This window comes from Spermophilus citellus, assembly GCF_964194105.1.
Source record: "Spermophilus citellus genome assembly, chromosome: 4".
NCBI lineage: Eukaryota > Metazoa > Chordata > Mammalia > Rodentia > Sciuridae > Spermophilus > Spermophilus citellus.
This window is the reverse complement of record NC_138185.1, coordinates 104,162,571-104,182,307: the sequence shown is the minus strand read 5'-3', so window position 1 is coordinate 104,182,307 and position 19,737 is coordinate 104,162,571. Positions and strand designations below refer to the sequence as shown.

The window sequence follows — 19,737 nt, the reverse complement described above, 5'->3', positions numbered from 1 at the left end:
CCTCTCCCTTCAATTCTGCTTCCATCCCATCCCAAAGCTGGGTAGGGGAACCCTAAACAAGTGTACCCTCCCAATGTTCCACACCCTCAGTGTCAGAAAGTACCCAGGACAGCCATTGACGACCCACGGTGACCAGGTCTGGCCAGCCCGCCCAGCCCGGGCTCTCTCCTGCCCAGTCCTGCCTCATCCACGCGTGGGCGGGGCTCACACTGCGGCCCACGCGGGGCGCGAGAGGCTGTCCTCCGGGTCTTAGTGCCCGCTCCTCTCGCGCGTCATACCTCTGGGACCAGAATCAGCGCTCACTCGCCTGCTAGCTGTGCCTGGGTGACCCCACAGCTGAGCGCTCCGCGGCTGCCACCACGGCCCCCGCCCGCCATGAGGAGCGCGCACCAGCTAGTCCTCTTCTCCCTGGTCGTCCTTTGCAGGCTCGGTGAGTTATTTGGGGGCAAAAAGGGAGAGGAGCCTGGGTCAGGCTAAGCGGGGCTGGACTGGCCACAGGGGAGGAAACGGAGGATGCCTTGAGAGTGGGTGGGGGTGGACTGGGGGAGTGGCCCGAGGGTGTCCCAGCCAAATGGGGGTGTGGGCGGGGCTGAGCCCGCTTTCAGAGGCAGTAGGGGCGGGCCTGGGTGGGTCTGCGAGGTTTGGGGTAGGGGCCACCTTTCCCTTTGCACCCGGGCCACTCTCCAGTGGCGAGTGTCTTTGGGCTAGGCATCCGAGCCCGGTAGTCCCGCCTCTATAGACAGCTCTGCTCAGCCCCAGCGCAAAGAGAAGCTGGGGGCAGCGACTCCCGACTCCCGGTCTGGACAGGGTCAAGGCCCCTTCCTTACTTAAGAGGTGACTTTCATGAAGACTGAGCGCAACGAAGAAGCCTGCAACCCGGCGCTGTAAAAACCCTGGATCAAGTCCGCTGCTCAGTCTCCCCCGACACCTTTAGCGCTGGAGAAACAGCCAAGCGGGAAAAGGATTGGCCTTAATTGCACTTTGGGGGCGGATCTCCCAGAAAACACATTTTATGTCATCACCACCTCCGGTCCCCAACTCTGGCTTGGCTGAGGGCCAGTGAAGTGGAGCCTTCACTCAGAGGCCTGCGATCTCATCTCTGACACTTGGAAAGGAGACCTAGTCCACCCTTCGAACCCTCTCCAGGCAGAGTTCAGACGTTTGAGGTTTGGGCTTCAGTTGTCCCACCAGAGTTCCAAGGACACTTTCAGCTCCTGTACTCTGTCCCAAACTTGTCCCTGGGCCCCAGTCAGCCCAGAAGCCTACGGCTACATCTTCCTCAGACAGAGAGACCAAGCACAGGAAGTGCTGAAGGCAGAAGTAGAGGGATCATGTGAAGTTCCTATGGGAAAGCCGAGCCCTCATCAAAGATGTGCCGGCAAGCAATATGTGCATCGTGGCTTTGCCAACACTTGCTGGGTGACCCTGTACCATTCTTTTCCCCCTCTTTGGGCCTCAATTTCCCTATCTATTCTATGGAGATGATATGTCCTATGTGGGGCAGTTGTAGTATTTCTAAAGTGTGATTCTGGGAGACAGACTGAATTGCCCTATACAGATTCCTGAGCCCCATTCCAGGCTCAAGAGATCAAAATCTTTGGAAACAACCTGAGAATCTGTTTTTGTACATCCAGGTGATTCATACATGTGGTTGGAGAAGCACTGATAGTGTATGGTAAGCTTCTTGTAAAAGATCAACTCTCAACTTTTAAAAAAATCCACAGTTGCCTTTTGGCAAACTCTTGTGTGCCCTTCCTCAGTTAAGGACACACACTCCAACTGATAATTCCTGCCTTGCAGATGCCTATGTGCCAGTAACATTTTGTTACCCTTACTTTCTGTAGTTGTATTCCAAAATAATAGCTATGTCACTTCATTTTTAGATCAGATGTGCTTTTTCAGACTGGACACACACACAACTTAGAATTTCAGCTACAGCTGCCTCTTAGATTGTTAGGCCCTTTATTTGGGGGAGCTGTTTTTTCAAAGACAGCCTCCAGAGGCAAACCCCTAGGCAGAGGCTGAGGACCACTCCTCATCAGAATCATTGGGTGATGGCTGACCCCTAGTGGTGGCTTCTGTTTCACTATGTAAGCAGGCAGTATGAGATGTAATGCCAGTTGTGCCCAGGAGCTTTTACCTGTTCTGACCCACACCTGGGGGTGTGTGTGTGTCGGGGGTGGGGGGTGTGAAAGTTCTGTTCCTTGTCTTTTTAACACAGTAGGCCTTGCAAACATTAGGCAGCAGATTGGAAAGACTAATTGTGATGTTCTGGTGCACCCCCCTCTACTTTTTAGGAACTGTGCATTCCAGCCCATAGGGCTGGTCATTATTACCCCTTCGTGTGTGTGCAGGTGTGTGCACACACATGCATATAGACACACTCATAAATACAAACACAAGTGCAGGTGTGGACACTACCCCCACCCCATAATCAAACAATACCAATTATGGCCTCTGACAGGGCAGTTTCCTTAGGGGGTGAAGTTAACAAGGGCACAAGCCAGGCATGGTTGTGCCTTCCTATAATCCCATGATTCAGGAGGCTGAGCCAGAATCAGCAACTTAGTGAGACCCTATCTCTAAATAAAAAATAAAAAGGATTGGGAAATGTAGCTTAATGGTAAAGCACCCCAAGTTAAAACCCCAGTAAAAAACAAAACAAAACAAAACAAAAAAAACCACCCCACAAGCTAAGTCATAAAGTCACAGGGTCAGGGGAGAGTCTTTATTTGAAAGAGACTCCTAGACCTGACTCTGATCTGACTTGCTGGGGGTCCTTGAATAAATCCCTTCCTTCTTTGATCTCAGTTTCCCCAGTTGAAAAATACAATGTTGGGTAAATAGTCTAAGGTTCTTGGGACTTTTAACTATGGAGCCCAATGCTGGTCCTCAAGATGGGGAAGGGTCCCTCAGGTTAGTTGAATGCCTTGGAGGCAGGACAGGTCACAGGTGAGCAAGCTGAGCTCATCAGGCACGTTTATAGCTGAATCATGAACCCCCACAGCTACGCAGCAATCCTAGACTCTGAAGACCTCCAGGGAACCAGCTTCCTGGGGCTACAGAGATGCAGAATCCAGCCTCCCATAGTATTGCAAGGTCGAAGCCTGGGAACTGCAGATTCTGACCACAGAGTTGCCTCAGACATGCCAGATGGTTCTGGGAAAGTCATTCCCTTTACTATGAAATGAGGGGTTAGCTGAAATAGGTGTACTAAAGAAGGACTCTGGGAGGGACCTACGTGTAGGCTGGAGATACAGAGTGCCTTTCCTGACCCAGTATTCCAGCAGCTGGCCTCTGGGAGAGGGGATCCCAGCTTTGAGAAGCAATGTTAAGAATCTAGGCCAGGCATCTACAGGACCCCCGTCAGGTGAACCCAGGGTAGTCTGGGGGAGGGACAGCAGGCAGCAGGTGCACTGGGAGCATCTTTCACAAGGCACTAAATATTGCATCTGCTCCAGATAGGCAGCGAATTGGAAAGTGCATGGAGTAGGCAGGGTGGCAGCTGCTTCTCATGACCATGTGTCCAGCCCAGCACTCACCCAGGAGCCCACCTCAGACCTGCTTGACTGGGGTGATCCATGCTCTGGGACCCCTGGCCCCGTCCAAAGAGGAAGGGATTTGGTAAGACTTAGTGAATGGCTGGTGGGGGGGGAGGAGGAAATCACACCCCTGGCCTGGTGAGCCAGGCAGCCCCTCGCCAGCATCGCCACCCCCATCCCTATTCCTTTATCCCCCACCCCCTACTCCGTCTGCTCTCCTGCCACAACGCTGTTTCCTCTGGCCACTCTCATCTCTTTTCCTGCTCCTGGGTAATCCTGTTCACACTTCCTTGACCTTCTTCTGAGTCTGCCTCTTTCCAACTGCCCCCTCCACCATACTTGACACATCCTCCCTGAAGACAACTAGTACAAGCTCAAGTCCTTGAACTCACATTCATTCCCAGATGCGTGAGGGAGATGAAACAAAGATTGAAATACCACTTGGCAAGAGATCTGAGGTGTGATCTGGGGGTAGACCTGGGGACTTGCTGGGGAGTGGGGTAATGGCTAGCTCTGACTCCCTGCAGGAAGCTACACTAGCATTGAGAGCTGGATGTGGCTCTGAGCTAAGGCCTCTCCTTTCAGCTTGATGCCAGGAGCCACCTGCCAACTGGAACACTTCATTTGGTGTCTCAAAGGGACTTTGTGCTCTGTAGATCTAAGTCTGAATCCAGGCTATCCCTCTTCTTTTCTTCTTAGGGGGAACACTACTGTGCACCCAGTTCTGTGTGCAAACCCATATTTGAGTCATAATGCTCCTCCCTTGTACTTTGTGCTGAGAGCAGGAACCATATCTGTTTTGGGTATTTTTGTTTTGATTTTGTGGTAAGGTGTGAAATTCAGGGCTTCACACATTCTAGGTGAGCACTCTACGACTGAGCTACATCCCTAGTCCTTTTAATTTTATTTTGAGACAGGGTCTCACTAAGTCACCAAGGTTGGCCTCAAACTTGCAATTCTCCTGCCTAGCCTCCCAAGTCTGTTTATAGGTTTTGTTTGCCATTATCCCCAGCACATAGCACAGTAGCACAGGGCCTGGCACAGGCTAGACACCTGGATAGCTGGTGGGCTTGAGGCAATCTGTCAGAAGAAATAATTATGCTCAAAAAAACAAGGAGAAAGTCAGTGAAGACCACAAGGGGGAAAGCAAGCTGTAGGTATGGCCAGAGTATAGAGTGTCTAGCATCAAGGTGAAAAGGCAAGAGGATATGAGGTTGAAAAAGATAAGTCAGTGCTAGGAGCAAAAGGGCTTGAATGCCAAGTTGAAACATTTGGGTCTTAACTCTGCCTTCAGTTATGAGAGGTTGTGGGTAAGGAAGAACCCTGAGCCAGTGTGCAATCTGAAGATCACCCTGGTACTACAGGACACATGGATGGCAGAGGCAGGTGGGACCAGCAATGAGGCTACTGGAAGAGTTCAGAGCAGGGGAGGTAAGCTAGGGCCTTGGCTATTGGAGTGTGTGGGAGATGGAAGGACAGACTGGGGGTCTTGGAAAGTAGACTAGACTAGCCTAGACGGCCACTTGAATAAACCAAAGGAGGAGAGGATTTTCAGGTTTGGGACTGGATGTATGGTGCATGGGATGCCATTCATTGCTAGAGGAAACAGAAGGACAAAGAGGTATGGCATGGGAGGAGAGAGGTGAGCTCTGGCTTGACTGTTTAGTTTGAAGTCCCCAAGAAGAGACAGGCCTGCCGTGCCCTTATCACCATCAGTAGGCACCGAGGACACCCTACTCTCCAGGCTCACAGCTCTACCCTTCACTGCCCTAACTGAAGTGGGAGTTGACTGGACAAGGGCTCTGTGGGTCTGACTATGCCATTTCCCAGGGGACTGTCGCATGGCCAATGCTGAGGAGAAGCTGATGGATGACCTTCTGAACAAAACCCGCTACAACAACCTGATCCGGCCAGCCACCAGTTCCTCGCAGCTCATCTCCATCCAGCTGGAGCTCTCCCTGGCCCAGCTCATCAGCGTGGTAGGTGCAGAGGCAGCTGGGGCTCAAGTCTCAGGAGAAAGCGCAGGGTGTGTTTTCAGGGCCCCTGCCAAGTCTCAGGGAAAGGAGTGGCCATTCAGTGCACAGAGCTGGGAGTCAAGAGACTTGAGTTTGGTTTCTGGCATTGCTCAGATTTCTGGGCAAGGTTCCAGATTTTCATCATTTTTCTTTCTGTTTTTTCAAAAGTGTAATTAATATACATTTGACTCAGTGATTGTACAAATTTATGGAGTATAGTGTGACATTTTAATACATGTGTACAATGTGTAATGATCAGATCAAGGTAATGGACTTATCATCTCAGACATATCATTCCTTTGTGTTGGGAATACTCAAATTCTTCTTTATTAATTATTTTGAAATATTCAGGGCTGGGGATGTAGCTCAGTGGTAGAGCACTTGCCTAGTTTGCACAAGACCCTGGTTCAATGCTCAGATTCCAAAGAGAGGGGGTGGGGAGAGAAAGAGAGAGACAGACAGACAGAATAAGGAAAAGAACAAACAAATATTCAATTAATTGTTGTCAACCATATTTGTCCTGCTGTGCTACAGAATGTAAGAAGTTATTCTGCCTATCCAACAGTATCCATTCCTTCTCCTTCTTACCTTCTCTCTCCAACACCATTGGCCACCACAAACCTAGCCTCTCAAAACTATAGTGCCCAAAAAGACTTGGGCCAAATGAACATCTGGCCCCATCCCCTAGGAAGTAGCACAGTCAGGAGATGGGGAGGACTGGGCAGGATGGAACTCTTGACTCCCTGTTCCTCTCCGTATCCCGCGGCCAGGTCTGAGTGTTATTGTCCAGCCAACTCCTTTTTGCTTAATAGGGTGAGCCCCAGGCGCTGCTATGCAGCTGCTGCTCTGGTGAGGGCAAGCAGGCAGGCCGCCCTGATCAAGCTTCCAGGCTCATGCTGCCCCTGCCAGATCTGCTCTGCAGGCCCTGTAGAGTGATAGAGGCTACCAGTAAAAGGAGGGGACACAGCCTCCAGCTCCTGCCCCTTCAGGTACCACTGTGAGCTGTTGTATTCCCAAAGGCTTGTACATAAAGGAAATATTTATGGGTTTTTTTTTGGGGGGGGGGTCTTTCTTTTTCCAGGACTTATTCTTTTTTTTTTTTTTTTTTTTTTTTTTTTGAGGAGGGAGGCACAACTAGTTTAAAGACAGAAAGTTCTAGGGAAAGGTGAGGAGTTTGTGCTGAGTAAGACAGGTCCAAGTAGCTCTTTGCAGGGTAGACTAGGGTCCTGAACCAATGTCCTCGGGCACATTCAGGGGAAGTGAAGGGGAGTGAGAGGCAAGACTAAAGCACAAGAAAACTTTCTTGATGATAGAAATGAGGTGGATTTACATGGGTAATCCATTTGTTAAAACTGATCAAACAGTGCATTTAAGATCAGCATATTTCACTGTGTGTGAATTATATCTCAATTTAAAAAAGAGGTTTTTAAGACAGATGAAGGTTTTTGACTTTCAGTGATGGCAGAATTGCTTGTTGCAGATTATCCTTTCTAGAAGAACAATTAGAAAAGACAGAGAAAAATAAATGCCAAAGGAAGAAATATACATGTGTTTGAGTGTCCAGGTTCTAGGGGGTGAACCTGACAGTCCGTGATGCTTTACCTCACCTTTTATGGTTGGTAACCAGTGTAAGGCTAAGAGGCTAAGAAAATGAGCCCAAGGTGTAGCTCAGTGGTATATATGCTCAAGAAAATTATGAAGATGGAGAATTTCTCCAGGGAACTGGTTATTATAAAAAAGGGGGGGGGAATAAATTATAAAGCCAAAAACATACAAAGACTATAATTTAAAACTCATTGGGAAAAAATCATTGGGTGGGTTTCATAGCGGATTGGTCATAGCAGAAGAGAAAATTAGTGAATTGGAAGACAGCTCAATAGAAAGCATCAATACAAACCAAGGAGAAGAATGAATGAAAATACAAAGTAGGAGATAGATAGTTATAATTTTAAACAAGGCTAATGTATATTTGGAGTCCCAGAAGAAATGGAGATAAATAATAAGACATAAGCAATATTTGAAGTGATATTGACTGAGAATTTTCCAAAACTGAACAAGGATATAAAGTCACAAATTCAAGAGGCTCTATGAACCCCATGAGAGACAACAAAACAAAATGAAACCCATACCCAAATACATCATATTCAAATTCCTGACAACCAAAGACAGAAAATCTTAAGAGCATCCAGGAAAAGAAAGAAGAAAACAAAGCAAAAAGATAAGAACAACAATAAAATTAACTGCTGAATATGGAAGTCAGAACATTGAATGGCATTTGAAAGTGTTACAGCCAGGGGAAAACCTACAAACCCTAGAATTAGATAAGGATTTTGAAGGACTCTTTCAAAAATTAAGGTGAAATGATGACATTTTCAGACTAAAAATAAAAAATAGATAATTTAACACCAGAAGATTTAATATTAAAGGAAATGCTAAATGTTGTTCTTTTGCTACTAGGAAAATGATCCCAGATTGAGCAAGAATGAAGCACAACAAAAAGGGTAACTGGATGGGTAAATTTAAGTTGACATTGATGCTATAATACAATAAAAACATCTTGCAATGTTTTAACTTACATAGAATTCAATATATGAGAAGAGTAGCCAAAAAGTCTAGAGTGAGTAGATGGAGTTGAAAGGTTTTTTTCTGGAAGTGGTAAAAGTACTAATGTATATTAGATTATAACATCAAATATGTATAGTATAATCTCTAGGGTAACTACTAAGGAAAGGGTCACATGAAGGTAGGGGGAAATGGAATAATAAAAGATTCCAAAACAAGTCAACAGAAAGAGTAAACACAAAACAAATAGATGATAGGTTTAAACTTAAATACAGATGCTCCTCAACCTGAGATGGAGTTATGTACCAATAAACCCACTGTAAGTAACAATTATTGTAAGTCAAAAGGTATTTACTACCCTGATAAACTATTGTAAAGTAAAAAAAAGAAATCACAAGTTGAATCATCAAAAGTTGGGGGCCAGGCTGGGGTTGTAGTTCAGTGGTAGAGTGCTTATTTAGCATTTGTGAGGCATTGGGTTCAAATCTCAGTACCATATCAATCAATCAATCAATCAATCAATCAATAAAGGTATTGTGTTCATTTACAACTAAAAATATTTTTTTAAAGAGAGAGAGGGGGAGAGAGAGAGAGAGAGAGAGAGAGAGAGAGAGAGAGAGAGAGAGAATTTTTAATATTTATTTTTTAGTTCTCGGTGGACACAACATCTTTGTTGGTATGTGGTGCTGAGGATCGAACCCAGGCCGCACGCATGCCAGGCGAGTGCGCTACCGCTTGAGCCACATCCCCAGCCCCAAAATATTTTTTTTTTAAATTGGGCTGGGTTGTGGTTCAGTGGTAGAGTACTTGCCTAGCACATGCAAGGCCCTGGGTTCAGTCCTCAGCACACGAAAGAAAGAAAGAAAGAAAGAAAGAAAGAAAGAAAGAAAGAAAGAAAGAAAGAAAGAAAGAAAGAAAGAAAGAAAGAAAGAAAGAAAGAAAGAAAGAAAGAAAGAAAGAAAGAAAGAGAGAAAGAAAGAAAGTCCAATTATAATTAAAAGATAAATATTTTTAAAAATTGGGGGGGCATCTCTATATCAGTAACTATATTAAATATAAATGGCCTAAATTCTCTAATCAAAATGAGACAGGGGGCATGTATCCATCCCTTTTTTCCCTGCTCCTAATAACCAAGAATGTGGATGTTGTGTTTGATATTCCAACATCTTAAACCATGCAGATGGGGGTCACACTCTTGGTGTATTAGAAAAGAAAGGTAGAAGGAACCTGAGTATCTGAGGATTTTGTAGAGCAGAACCACCATTTATGTCAAAAATGTTGCATGAGAAGGACATAAACTTCTACTTTATTTAAGCCTATGTTTCTCTGGTTCTCTGTTCCTGGCAGTTTAGCTTTGTCATATTAATAGGCTTACCCAGTTGAGGGTTTAGGGCAGGTTCCTTGAAGAAATGATCACCAAGCTGAAATCAGGACATGGAAGTTAACTTGATGAAGAGAAGGCAGGAAAATGGTGCAAACTGAGAGCACAAGACACATTCAGAGAACTAAGGAAGCCCAGCAGGGCTGGAGTGCAGACTAAAGAAACACAGGAAGGTGAATGAGGCTGGGGAAGTTGGAAAAATCCTGTAAGCCCTATAGAGGGATTAGATTTTTATTCTGTATGTGAGGGAAGCCACAGAAGTGATTGAGTGGAAAATGGCAGGAAGTTTGGAAATTTTCATTCTGGCTGTAAAGGAAAATATAGATGTATGAGTGTGTGCAGTGATGATGTACAAAGTAGTCATAGACCAGCTAGGAGGGTCTTGCAGTGGTCCAGGTAAGAGATGAATAAGGGTGGCCTGGATTATGATGGTAGGATTCATACATTCATTCAGAAAATACTTATCAGGTAGGTGACACATACCAGTTGCTCTTCTGGATGTTGTCTTTCCTCAAGGTTTTTGGATTCTAGTGGGAGGTGGTGGCAATACACAAAAAGATAATGTTCCCTGGTTATAAGTTCTATGAAGAAAAACAAGGTAAGATAAGGGGAGAGGGACATGGGTGCTATTTTATGTGGGAAGGTTGGGGAGGACTTCTCTGATAATTTGACATTTCCAATATCTAAAGAAAGTGAGGAAGTCACTGCATAGATTTTCAGGAAAAAGGAACAGAGTATATAAAGGCAGGAGCAAAAAGACAAGCATAGCTGAAGTGGAGTGAGCAGCTGGGACCATATTGAGATACAAGGTTATGAATGGGGCTGAGTCAGAGGCAGATCATTAGGACCTGGTACACACATACCTTTGGCTTTTATTTTAGATGAGCTGGGGAAGCAGGAGGGTTTGATTGACCACATAGTCTAAGAAGTTGATATTCTAATGGGACAAACCTGCAGAGAAAAGACTAAAGACAGGCCAGAGCAGATCCAGAAGACCTATTAGAAAGTGACTACATTAGTCCAAATGATTGATGATGGTAGCAGTAGAGATGGAAAGAAGCAGATAAATTTGAGATGCATGTAGGAGATGCAATCAACAGGACTTATGGATGGATCAAAGAAGAGGGAATCAGAGAACAACTTCCAAGTTTCTGGTTTATGGAATGAATGACTGGAGGTGCCATTCTCTAAACTAATAACTCCAAAAGGGAACAAGGCTTGGGAAAAGATAATGAGCTTTACCCCTGATGTTCTGGGTATGAAATAACTCTGAGCCATTTATGAGATGTTGGGACAGCAGTTGGCCACACAGGCCTGGAGCTCAGAGCTTTTTATGAAATACAGCATGACCCATTAGTGAGGGTTCCTCCTTCCTGATCAACTGATGGCCCCATTTCCTTCCCCAGAATGAGCGAGAACAGATCATGACCACCAACGTCTGGCTGAAACAGGTAAGTGCCCTGCAAGGTCCCCAGCCCAGGAGGTGTTTCCCCTAGGGCTGCCTTTTTGTGGTGATGGATCTACAAGTGATGGAGACTTGCCTGTCTGCTCAGGAGTGGACTGACTACCGCCTGGCCTGGAACAGCTCCCGCTACGAGGGTGTGAATATCCTGAGGATCCCTGCAAAGCGCATCTGGTTGCCTGACATTGTGCTGTACAACAAGTGAGTGACAGAGGGTGGGCTAAGATCCCAGGAGGGTTGGGCCAGGGCAGCAGGCCCATCCTTGAGGGGTTATCCAGGTCTGAGTTCAACCCTAGATTTCATCTGTACTTCAGCCATACCTCTAGGCCACCAGACTGGAAGAAAAATAGAGATGATTAGAGCCAGAGCCCTCAGCTAAGAAGGAAGTTGGAGACCCAGAGAGGGCAAGACCCAGACAAGGCAAGGGCCTTGTCTGAGTCCCTCTGCACAGCTGGGACCAGGACAGCATCCTGACCCCTAGTCCCATACTCTACCTGTCTCTATTCTGACTTTTTGAGCCTCAGTTGCTTTATCAGCATTGAGTTTTGGTGGCACCAAATTAGTGTGTAAATATCTCAGGTTGGCCAGGTACAGTGGCATGCACCAGTAGTCCCAGTTTCTCATGAGGCTGAGGCAAGAGAATCACTTGAGCCCAGGAGTTTAAGGCCGGAGACTCTATCAAGGGACAGACAAACGAGTTCAAATCTCGCTATATTGCTTACTAGCTTTCTGACCTTAAAGAAGTCACTTCTCTGAGACTTGGTTTTCCCATGTATAAAGTGGGGTAACAAAAAAGCCCACCTCAATGGACTATTGAGAGGCTTAAATGAGCTGTTCCGAGTGAAGCTTTCAGACTCTATCCTGGTGGGGCTCTCTTGGTGCCCCAGATGTCAAGAAAAGCAGGCCCCATTTACTGAGACTGGGTGATTAGTGGGAATAATCCCCGAGAGCTCCTCCAGGAGCCCAGAGAACAGGCTGGCCTTGTCTGCGGGTTTCATGATGTTCTCCTCCACACCCTATCCTCGCCCCAGTGCTGATGGGACCTATGAGGTGTCTGTCTACACCAACGTGGTGGTCCGCTCCAATGGCAGCATTCAGTGGCTGCCCCCTGCCATCTACAAGAGTGCCTGCAAGATCGAGGTGAAGCATTTTCCATTCGACCAGCAGAACTGCACCCTCAAGTTTCGCTCGTGGACCTACGACCACACGGAAATCGACATGGTCCTTAAGTCACCCACGGCCAGTATAGATGACTTTACTCCCAGTGGTGAGTGGGACATAGTGGCCCTCCCAGGGCGAAGGACAGTGAACCCACAGGACCCCAGCTATGTGGACGTGACCTATGACTTCATCATCAAGCGAAAGCCGCTTTTCTACACCATCAACCTCATCATCCCCTGCGTGCTTATCACGTCACTGGCCATCCTGGTCTTCTACCTGCCGTCTGACTGTGGGGAGAAGATGACGCTGTGCATCTCTGTACTCCTGGCGCTCACCTTCTTCCTGCTGCTCATCTCCAAGATTGTGCCACCCACCTCCCTTGATGTGCCACTCATCGGCAAGTACCTCATGTTCACCATGGTGCTGGTCACCTTCTCCATTGTCACTACCGTGTGTGTGCTCAATGTGCACCACCGCTCACCCAGCACCCACACCATGGCGCCCTGGGTCAAGCGCTGTTTCCTGCACAAGCTGCCTACCTTCCTCTTCATGAAGCGACTTGGCCTTGACAGCAGCCCGGCCAAGGCCCCCCTGCCCACCCAGTTGTACCTGACTAAGACTGAGGCCACCGCCACCTCTGCTATGGGCCCTGCCAGTCCCTCTAACCTCTACGGGAACTCCATGTACTTTATGAACCCTGCCCCTGTGGCGCCCAAGTCTCCAGCTGGCTCCCACTCAGCAGGCATCCCCAGAGATTTAAGGCAGAGGTCCTCTGGGAGGTTCCGGCAGGATGTGCAGGAGGCTTTGGAGGGTGTCAGCTTCATTGCCCAGCACATGAAGAGTGACGATGAAGACCAGAGTGTAAGTCCCTAACCCTGCCCACATGTCCAGTAGAAGGGGCTCAGATAACAATGCCTGTTCCCCGCCATTTTTTTGCAGTTAATTCATATGAGATAAGGACTCTCAAATTCCTCGGAATCCACATCTAAAATGGGTTTTATTATAGCCGCGTGCACAGGGAAGAAGACAGAAGGAGCAATGATCTTTCTGTGTTTGTTTTGGGGTTCCTCAAAAGCAGATCTTGAGATGGGTTTGAACGCAGGTAATTTATTTGACAGGTGATCCCAGAGAGCACAGTGAGGAAGCAGGAGAAGGAGGAAACCACTGTAGGATATTAATGAGCGGCATCCTGCTGTGGGTGCCCACAGTCCTGACTGAGACCCTCTCAGGAACTAGCCTCAGAATGATGCCCTAGAGGGAGGCTCCCATCCCCTGTGGGTTGTCAGTGACTCCAGGACAATAGCTTCCCTGCTCTTCTCAGTTACATCAGCTTGCTAGAGCAAGCACCTCTGGTGCAGGAGAAGGTCCTTGACAGAGAAAGGAGGAGATGCAGGCACCTGAAGTGGGCTGGGAATGACTCTGCAGCCATTAGGGAGCACAAGTGGGCTGGGGTACCAGGGCATCTGTTCTTATCTGCAGACTTGTGAAGATTCCATACTAGCACTTGTATCTTCCAGGAGTTTGGAAACATCAATTAAAAGCTGCTACCAGCCTAATAAATGATGAAGTGGGGTGGCTAGAATTATAGACTTTCTGAAATGAGGGTGAGTTCACTTTCACAGAACAAAGCAATGAGTGTTAGAGCTTGGGTGTCTCCAGTGACTCCTTTGAGCAAGTAACACATCTAAGGGGGACTTGATAATAACTGAACACAGGAGGAGACAGTAATGGTTAGAAATGTTCACATGCACCAGGCAGAACAAGTTCCGTGAATGTTCTCATTTCAACACAGATGAGATTCTTTGTGCGGATTTTTATGTGATGTCTCCCTCTTTGCAGCTGCGTGGGTAAAAGAGGGCATCTCCTTGTACTTGTCTTTCTGCAATCCCTTTTCAGTAGCTGCATTCTCAAGGGAGAGCCCTGGTATTCCATTAGTTAGCACAGACTGACAAGTGCAGGCCCCGAAAAGCTTCAGAATCACACTGTGCAAAGGAAAGAAGAGAACTGCTAACAAATGGAACATATATAGGGCATGAGATATTCTTATGCACCCCAACTACTCAGAGTGCAGCCCTTGAACCAGCAGCAGCAACATGCTGAGAAATGCAGACTCTCCCAGGCCTCCTTCCCTGAATCTGCATTTTCACCACATCCCAGGAACTTTCTAGGCATATTTCAATTTGAGAAGCACAGCTCTACAGGATTTTGCCTTCTAAAAAACTGATTGGATCATGCTATTCTTTAATTTAAAATCATTCAGGGAGGGGGGCTGGGGTTGTGGCTCAGCAATAGAGCACTCACCTCTCACATGTGAGACCCTGGGTTCCATCCTCAGCACCACATAAAAATAAATAAACAAAAATAAAGATATTGTGCCCATGTATAACTAAAAAAAAATGTTTTAAAAAAATCATTCAGGAGTTCACCATCACCTAATGCATTGCCTCCCAAACCTTAATTGCCGCCTGGGGCCCTGCTGGCTAAATGAGAACCACCTGGGCAGTTTTTCAGACCACAGAGTTGAAGCAACTCATTCTGACTGAGCCATGGTCCCTGGGAGGAGAACCCAGGGCCTGCAGTTTTAACCAGATCCCTGGTGGTTCTAGTACACATTGGAGGTTGAGGAGCCCTGGCCTCCTGCACAGATGGCTGAACTGACATCTATTCTCCACTCTCCCTTCTAAAGGCCTCTCACACCATTGGCACTCACAGGCCTCCTACTGTTTCTAGCCCCCATTAATTTCAAGCCCCTAGAGGGAGGAGCCAGGCAGGACCCACTGCTGTCACAATCACCAGTGTTCATTAAGCTCCATATATACATCAGGAGCTCTGCCAGGAGCCGACATAAATTACTTCCACCCCTCCCAAGAATCCCCAAAGTGGCTTTTACTAGAACCCCCAGTTTACAATGGGGCTAGTGAGGCTCAGGGACATTCTTAACTTGTCCTGGGTCACACAGCTGGCACAGAGCAGAGCTGGGATCAATACCCAGATCTCTCTGCCATGCCCCTCCCAGTGCCTTGCCCTGCACCAAACACATGGTGGACTTGTTGCTTGACTGACTTTCTCTTGTGCAAGTGGGGCAGGGTCTGTGTTCCAGGGCATGCCCGTCCCTGAGTTAGCCCAGGCAGAGTGTCTCATCTTCAGCATTTTCTCCCTCCCTGGTGATTAACTGGTCACTATAAATAGCACAAAAAATATAAAAAGAGGGGGGGGGGGAATCACACACACATACAAAAGCTGTTTGAAATCAGGGTTATCCAAAAGAAACCCAAGAATGCCAAGGAGCACACTGTTGGAGAGCTGTGCTGTGCCTGTTGTGTCTTAGGGACAGGTGCCAGTGTGTTTGGTTGAGGGCGTGGGGGCTGCTTTGGCACAGGATTATCCTAGGGGTAGACACACACCATTGATGGGGCCCTAACAAATTGGGTCACTGACGTCAGCTTGCCCGCTGCTGCCTGCCTGTATTTCCAGCTCCAGAGCCTCTGCTGAGCTCTTCCAGGGCAGGGGATGGGGGAGGGACAACAGGATGCCGGGCATCTCCCCCTGTGCCAAGGAAGCAGGCACATCTGTGGTGGCACCTCTGGAGGCCAGCCAGGTTTCTATCAATGTCACACCTCATAGGTGGGTCTGAGATGACTAGAGACAGGGAAAGCAAGAGAGCAAGTCAGAGTGAGCCCAAGAGAGCTAGCCAGATGATGAGGCAGGAGGAGGCTGAGTCTTAATTAGAGGAAATAGCAGACACTGCTGTGAACCGAATTGAACGAATTAACCAGCAGGATTTCCAGGTGTTCTGTAAGCGCCCACTGCCCTGCCCCCACTAAAGTAGGTGGGCCCCAAATCTTCTTTATGCAGAGCTGGCTCAGGCAGAGGATTTGGGGTGAAAATGAGAGAAAGGAGTTTCATGATCCTCAGGCCTCATCCCCCTTTATTTATAACCAGATTTGGTCTTCAAATTACAATATGTGATACAGCTTTCCCCCAAAACCTACCCATGGATTCAACCATGGGTCAAAACATTCCAAAAAAATTGTATTTTTACTGACTTAATTTTCTTGTCACCATTCCCTTAAAAAAATATAATTATTTGCAAAGCATTTATAGTATATTAGGTACCGTAAGCAATCTAGAGATGACAGTCTGCAAGTCTGCAGGAGGATGTGTATAGGCTATGTGCAAAATCTATGCTGTTTCACATAAAGGGCTCAAGCATCCTCTGATTTGGGTGTCCACAGGGGAATCTTATAACCAATCCCCTGAGGATACTGAGGGATGACAGTGTTAATGACCCCTTACATTCCTAACTTTCCTGTCCTGTCCAAGTTCCTGGTGGCTCTGCAATGCTTAGTGGGCAGGTCAGGTGGGGTTGGAGGACGCCGAGAGTGACAGAGTTGCTCAGTTGAGGCCAGCCTGGGACTCAGGACTTGCCATACCATTATGTGGTTCCAAGCCCACATTGTGACCATTGGGGTCTCTGACCAGATGGTGAGGACCTGACTTAGAGGAAGGAGGGACCTCAGTTTTTCTGCACCTGTAACCAACCCTTCTATCTATCTACAGGTCATTGAGGACTGGAAATATGTGGCCATGGTGGTCGACCGGCTGTTCCTGTGGGTATTCGTGTTTGTATGCGTCCTGGGCACTGTGGGGCTCTTCCTCCCTCCCCTCTTCCTGACCCACCCACCTTCTGAGGTGCCCTAGACTGCCCAACATGTCCAAGAGCACCCTGGGCTGTGGGGTGAGATGATGTGAGCAGCCAGGTGGACAGTTCACTGCTTCCTTCTGGGTCACAGCTGATGAGGCCCTAAATAAACATCTGACCATCAGCTAACAATCCATCAAAGCAGCCACAGCTGCCAGAGGGCAAGGATGGGGTCCTGCGCTGTCCCTTCTGAATGCCTCCGAGGAAGCCCAACAGGAGGGGGCTTCAGACAGTTTAATTCCAGCCTATCTTCCTTCCATGCACCAGGTATACTAACAGCACCTACTATGTGCCAGGCATCTCGCCCACATCCCAGCCTATCTCTCCACCCCCAGCTGTCTCCATCCTCTCTTGTCCTCTAGGCTCACTAGCCTTCTTTCAGTCTCCCACATGCTTCTAGATCCTTCCCAGCTCAGAGCCTTTGCATCTACTGAACCTTCTTCCCCACCCCTGTGCTTCCCAAGCTCTTCCCATGGTGTCATCAATCAGGGCTCTGCTACCATGGTCCTCTGCTCCGATATCATCTAAAGACTGTTCCCATTTCAAAGCACCCTCCCCAGTGACCACGTTACCCTATCACCATCCCCGAGCCCCCCTCAGTACGTGCAGTTATTTGGCAGCACGTTTACCGTCCACATCTCACCACCAGTGTGGGCTCCATGAGAGCAGGGTTTGCTCCAGGTCTGAGACTGAGCTTGGCACACAGCAGGTGTGAAATAAATGTTTGTTGAATGAATGAATGGCTCCTGCTCCTCCTTCAAACAGCTGTCCTTGGTCCCCATCCCTGAAAGGAATGGCCCTCTTGTCCAGGACTTCATGGCTCTCTGGCCACTTTCCACTTTCATATCATGGCTGGTTTGGGTCTGTATCCCTCACATGCTGATGGATCCCCCTCCCACCACCCAGCATACTGTCTTTCCCACAGTGCCTGGCAAGTTGTAGACACTCAGAATATTTGTGCAATGGAGAACACTTAAAAATTCCATTTTTAAAATTACTATACAATAAAAAGACATTTTAAATATATAATCTATGAATTATGGGCTGGAGTTGTGGCTCAGTGGTAGAGTGCTTGCTAGCATGCATGAGGCACTGGGTTTGACCCTCAGCACCACATAAAAATGAAACAAAGATATAGTGTCCACCTACAACTAAAAATAAGTATTTTTAAAAAATTCTACAAATTATAACAGGTATAGATCTGTGTAACCACCACTACTATCAGGACACAGGAAAGATCTGTCACCCAAAAGAACTTCCCCTACCATTTCTTATAGCCTCAGCTCCTCCACTTCCAACCCCAGGGAACCACTTATCTTCTTTCTATAACTATTGTTCAGTGACTTTGAGAATGCTATTTAACTGGAATCATACAGTATGTAGCCTCTGGAGATTGTTTTCTTTGGTTAGCATAATACCTTTGAGATTCATTCAGGTTGCTGAGTGTATCAGTCATGTGTCCCTTTATATGCCAAGCAGTACTTTATCCTATGGATGTTGAAGCACATTGAGGCTGTTTCCAATTTGGGGCAATTATGAATAGAGCTGTCACATACATCACATGTAGGATGGGTGTGAACAAAAGTTTTCATTTCTCCAGATAAAAACTCAGCAGTGTGATTGCTGGATTATGTGGTTAAGTATGTATTTCAACATTAAAAGAAACTGTCAAGTGGTTCTCTGGAGTAGCTGTACTATTTCACAATCTCACCAGCAAAGCGTGAGCAAGGCAGTTGTTCTGTATCCTTTTCTGCCTTGGTATTGACAGCATTTGTTTTTCTTTTAGCCATCCTAGCAGATATATCATCCTGGTTTTAATCTGTATTTCTCTAATGGAGAGTGGAGTTGAACATCATTTTATGTGCTTTTTTGCCTTCTGTATATCCTCTTTGATGAATGTTTACTGCCTTTGCTAATTTTTAAAATTGGGTTGTAGTGTTCTTACTGCTGAATTTAAAAATAACTTTATTGAGGCATAATTTAACATACCATAAATTCACCCATTTTTATAGTGTACAATTTAATGAATTTTAGTACATTTAGCACCATAATCCAGTTTTAGAACATCTCTGTTATTCCCAAGAAGATCCCTCATACCCACCTATTACTGTTTAATGTTGAATATGTGATTTTGCCATATTTTCCAAATGAAGATCCTTTTGCTAGCAGAATGAGAATGGGGCCTGAAAGGTGGACCTCAAGTCTTCCAAACATTTTCTGGATCCCACAAATTGTCTCCTTTTGTTTGCTTTAAATGTGGATAATAACAGCCCTTTCCAGAAGAAATAAAGGTGACTCACCATTTGCTGAAGCAGGAAAAGAGAACCGGCAAAGAAGGTTAACCTTCCTCCTCTGTTTACATCAGGAAAGACTTCAGGTGCCCTATCATGCCTGGTGGGTGGCCAGAGAGACCAAGGGACCCCAGGGCATCTGCCTGGTCACTGTGCATCCATGGGACACCCAGGACTGCAAATGGTAGTAAGAGAAGAGGGAAATCTACAGATTGGGAAGAGTGGGAAGCCAGGTGCCCTCGTGGATGGCTCCAAATCTCATTTTTTATTTCTTTTCTTTTTGTTATACTTTTTTTTAAAATTAAGGAACATTTCAAACATGTTCTAAAGTAGAGAGAACAGTATAACCAGATTCCAGATTCCATCATCCACAACTCATCGCCAATATTGTTTTAACTGATTCCAACCTACCCATCCCCCTCCTAAACTACACACACACACACACACACACACACACACACACACGTATCACGCATAAAATATTTAACAATTACTTAAGAACATCAAATACGGGAGGCTCGTTTTGAGGGTGAGCTGGACGTTCTTTATAGAGACGACCTTCTAGCCTAGCGGTCCCCAGTCCCCTGCGGTAGCTGCACACGCCCCGGAAGCCAGGGACAG

General features: G+C 46.8%; 1 protein-coding gene across 1 annotated transcript; it reads left to right on the top strand.

Annotated features, from left to right (window-relative positions):
• Positions 1–302: 302 nt before the first annotated feature.
• CHRNB4 (cholinergic receptor nicotinic beta 4 subunit) lies at positions 303–17,387 on the top strand. Its single transcript, XM_081291853.1, has 6 exons — positions 303–430; positions 5,373–5,521; positions 10,907–10,951; positions 11,054–11,163; positions 11,994–12,984; positions 16,684–17,387. Exons 1-6 carry the CDS (start codon positions 376–378, stop codon positions 16,822–16,824), a joined length of 1,491 nt encoding a protein of 496 aa, XP_081147979.1. The 5' UTR covers positions 303–375; the 3' UTR covers positions 16,825–17,387.
• Positions 17,388–19,737: the final 2,350 nt, after the last annotated feature.

Excerpts from the sequence above, each read along its gene's own strand:
- CHRNB4 (XM_081291853.1), top strand. The coding sequence starts at position 376 with ATGAGGAGCGCGCACCAGCTAGTCCTCTTCTCCCTGGTCGTCCTTTGC. Across the intron at positions 5,522-10,906 it reads TGGCCCAGCTCATCAGCGTG|AATGAGCGAGAACAGATCAT; the intron begins GTAGGTGCAGAG and ends TTCCTTCCCCAG. Across the intron at positions 10,952-11,053 it reads CCAACGTCTGGCTGAAACAG|GAGTGGACTGACTACCGCCT; the intron begins GTAAGTGCCCTG and ends CTGTCTGCTCAG.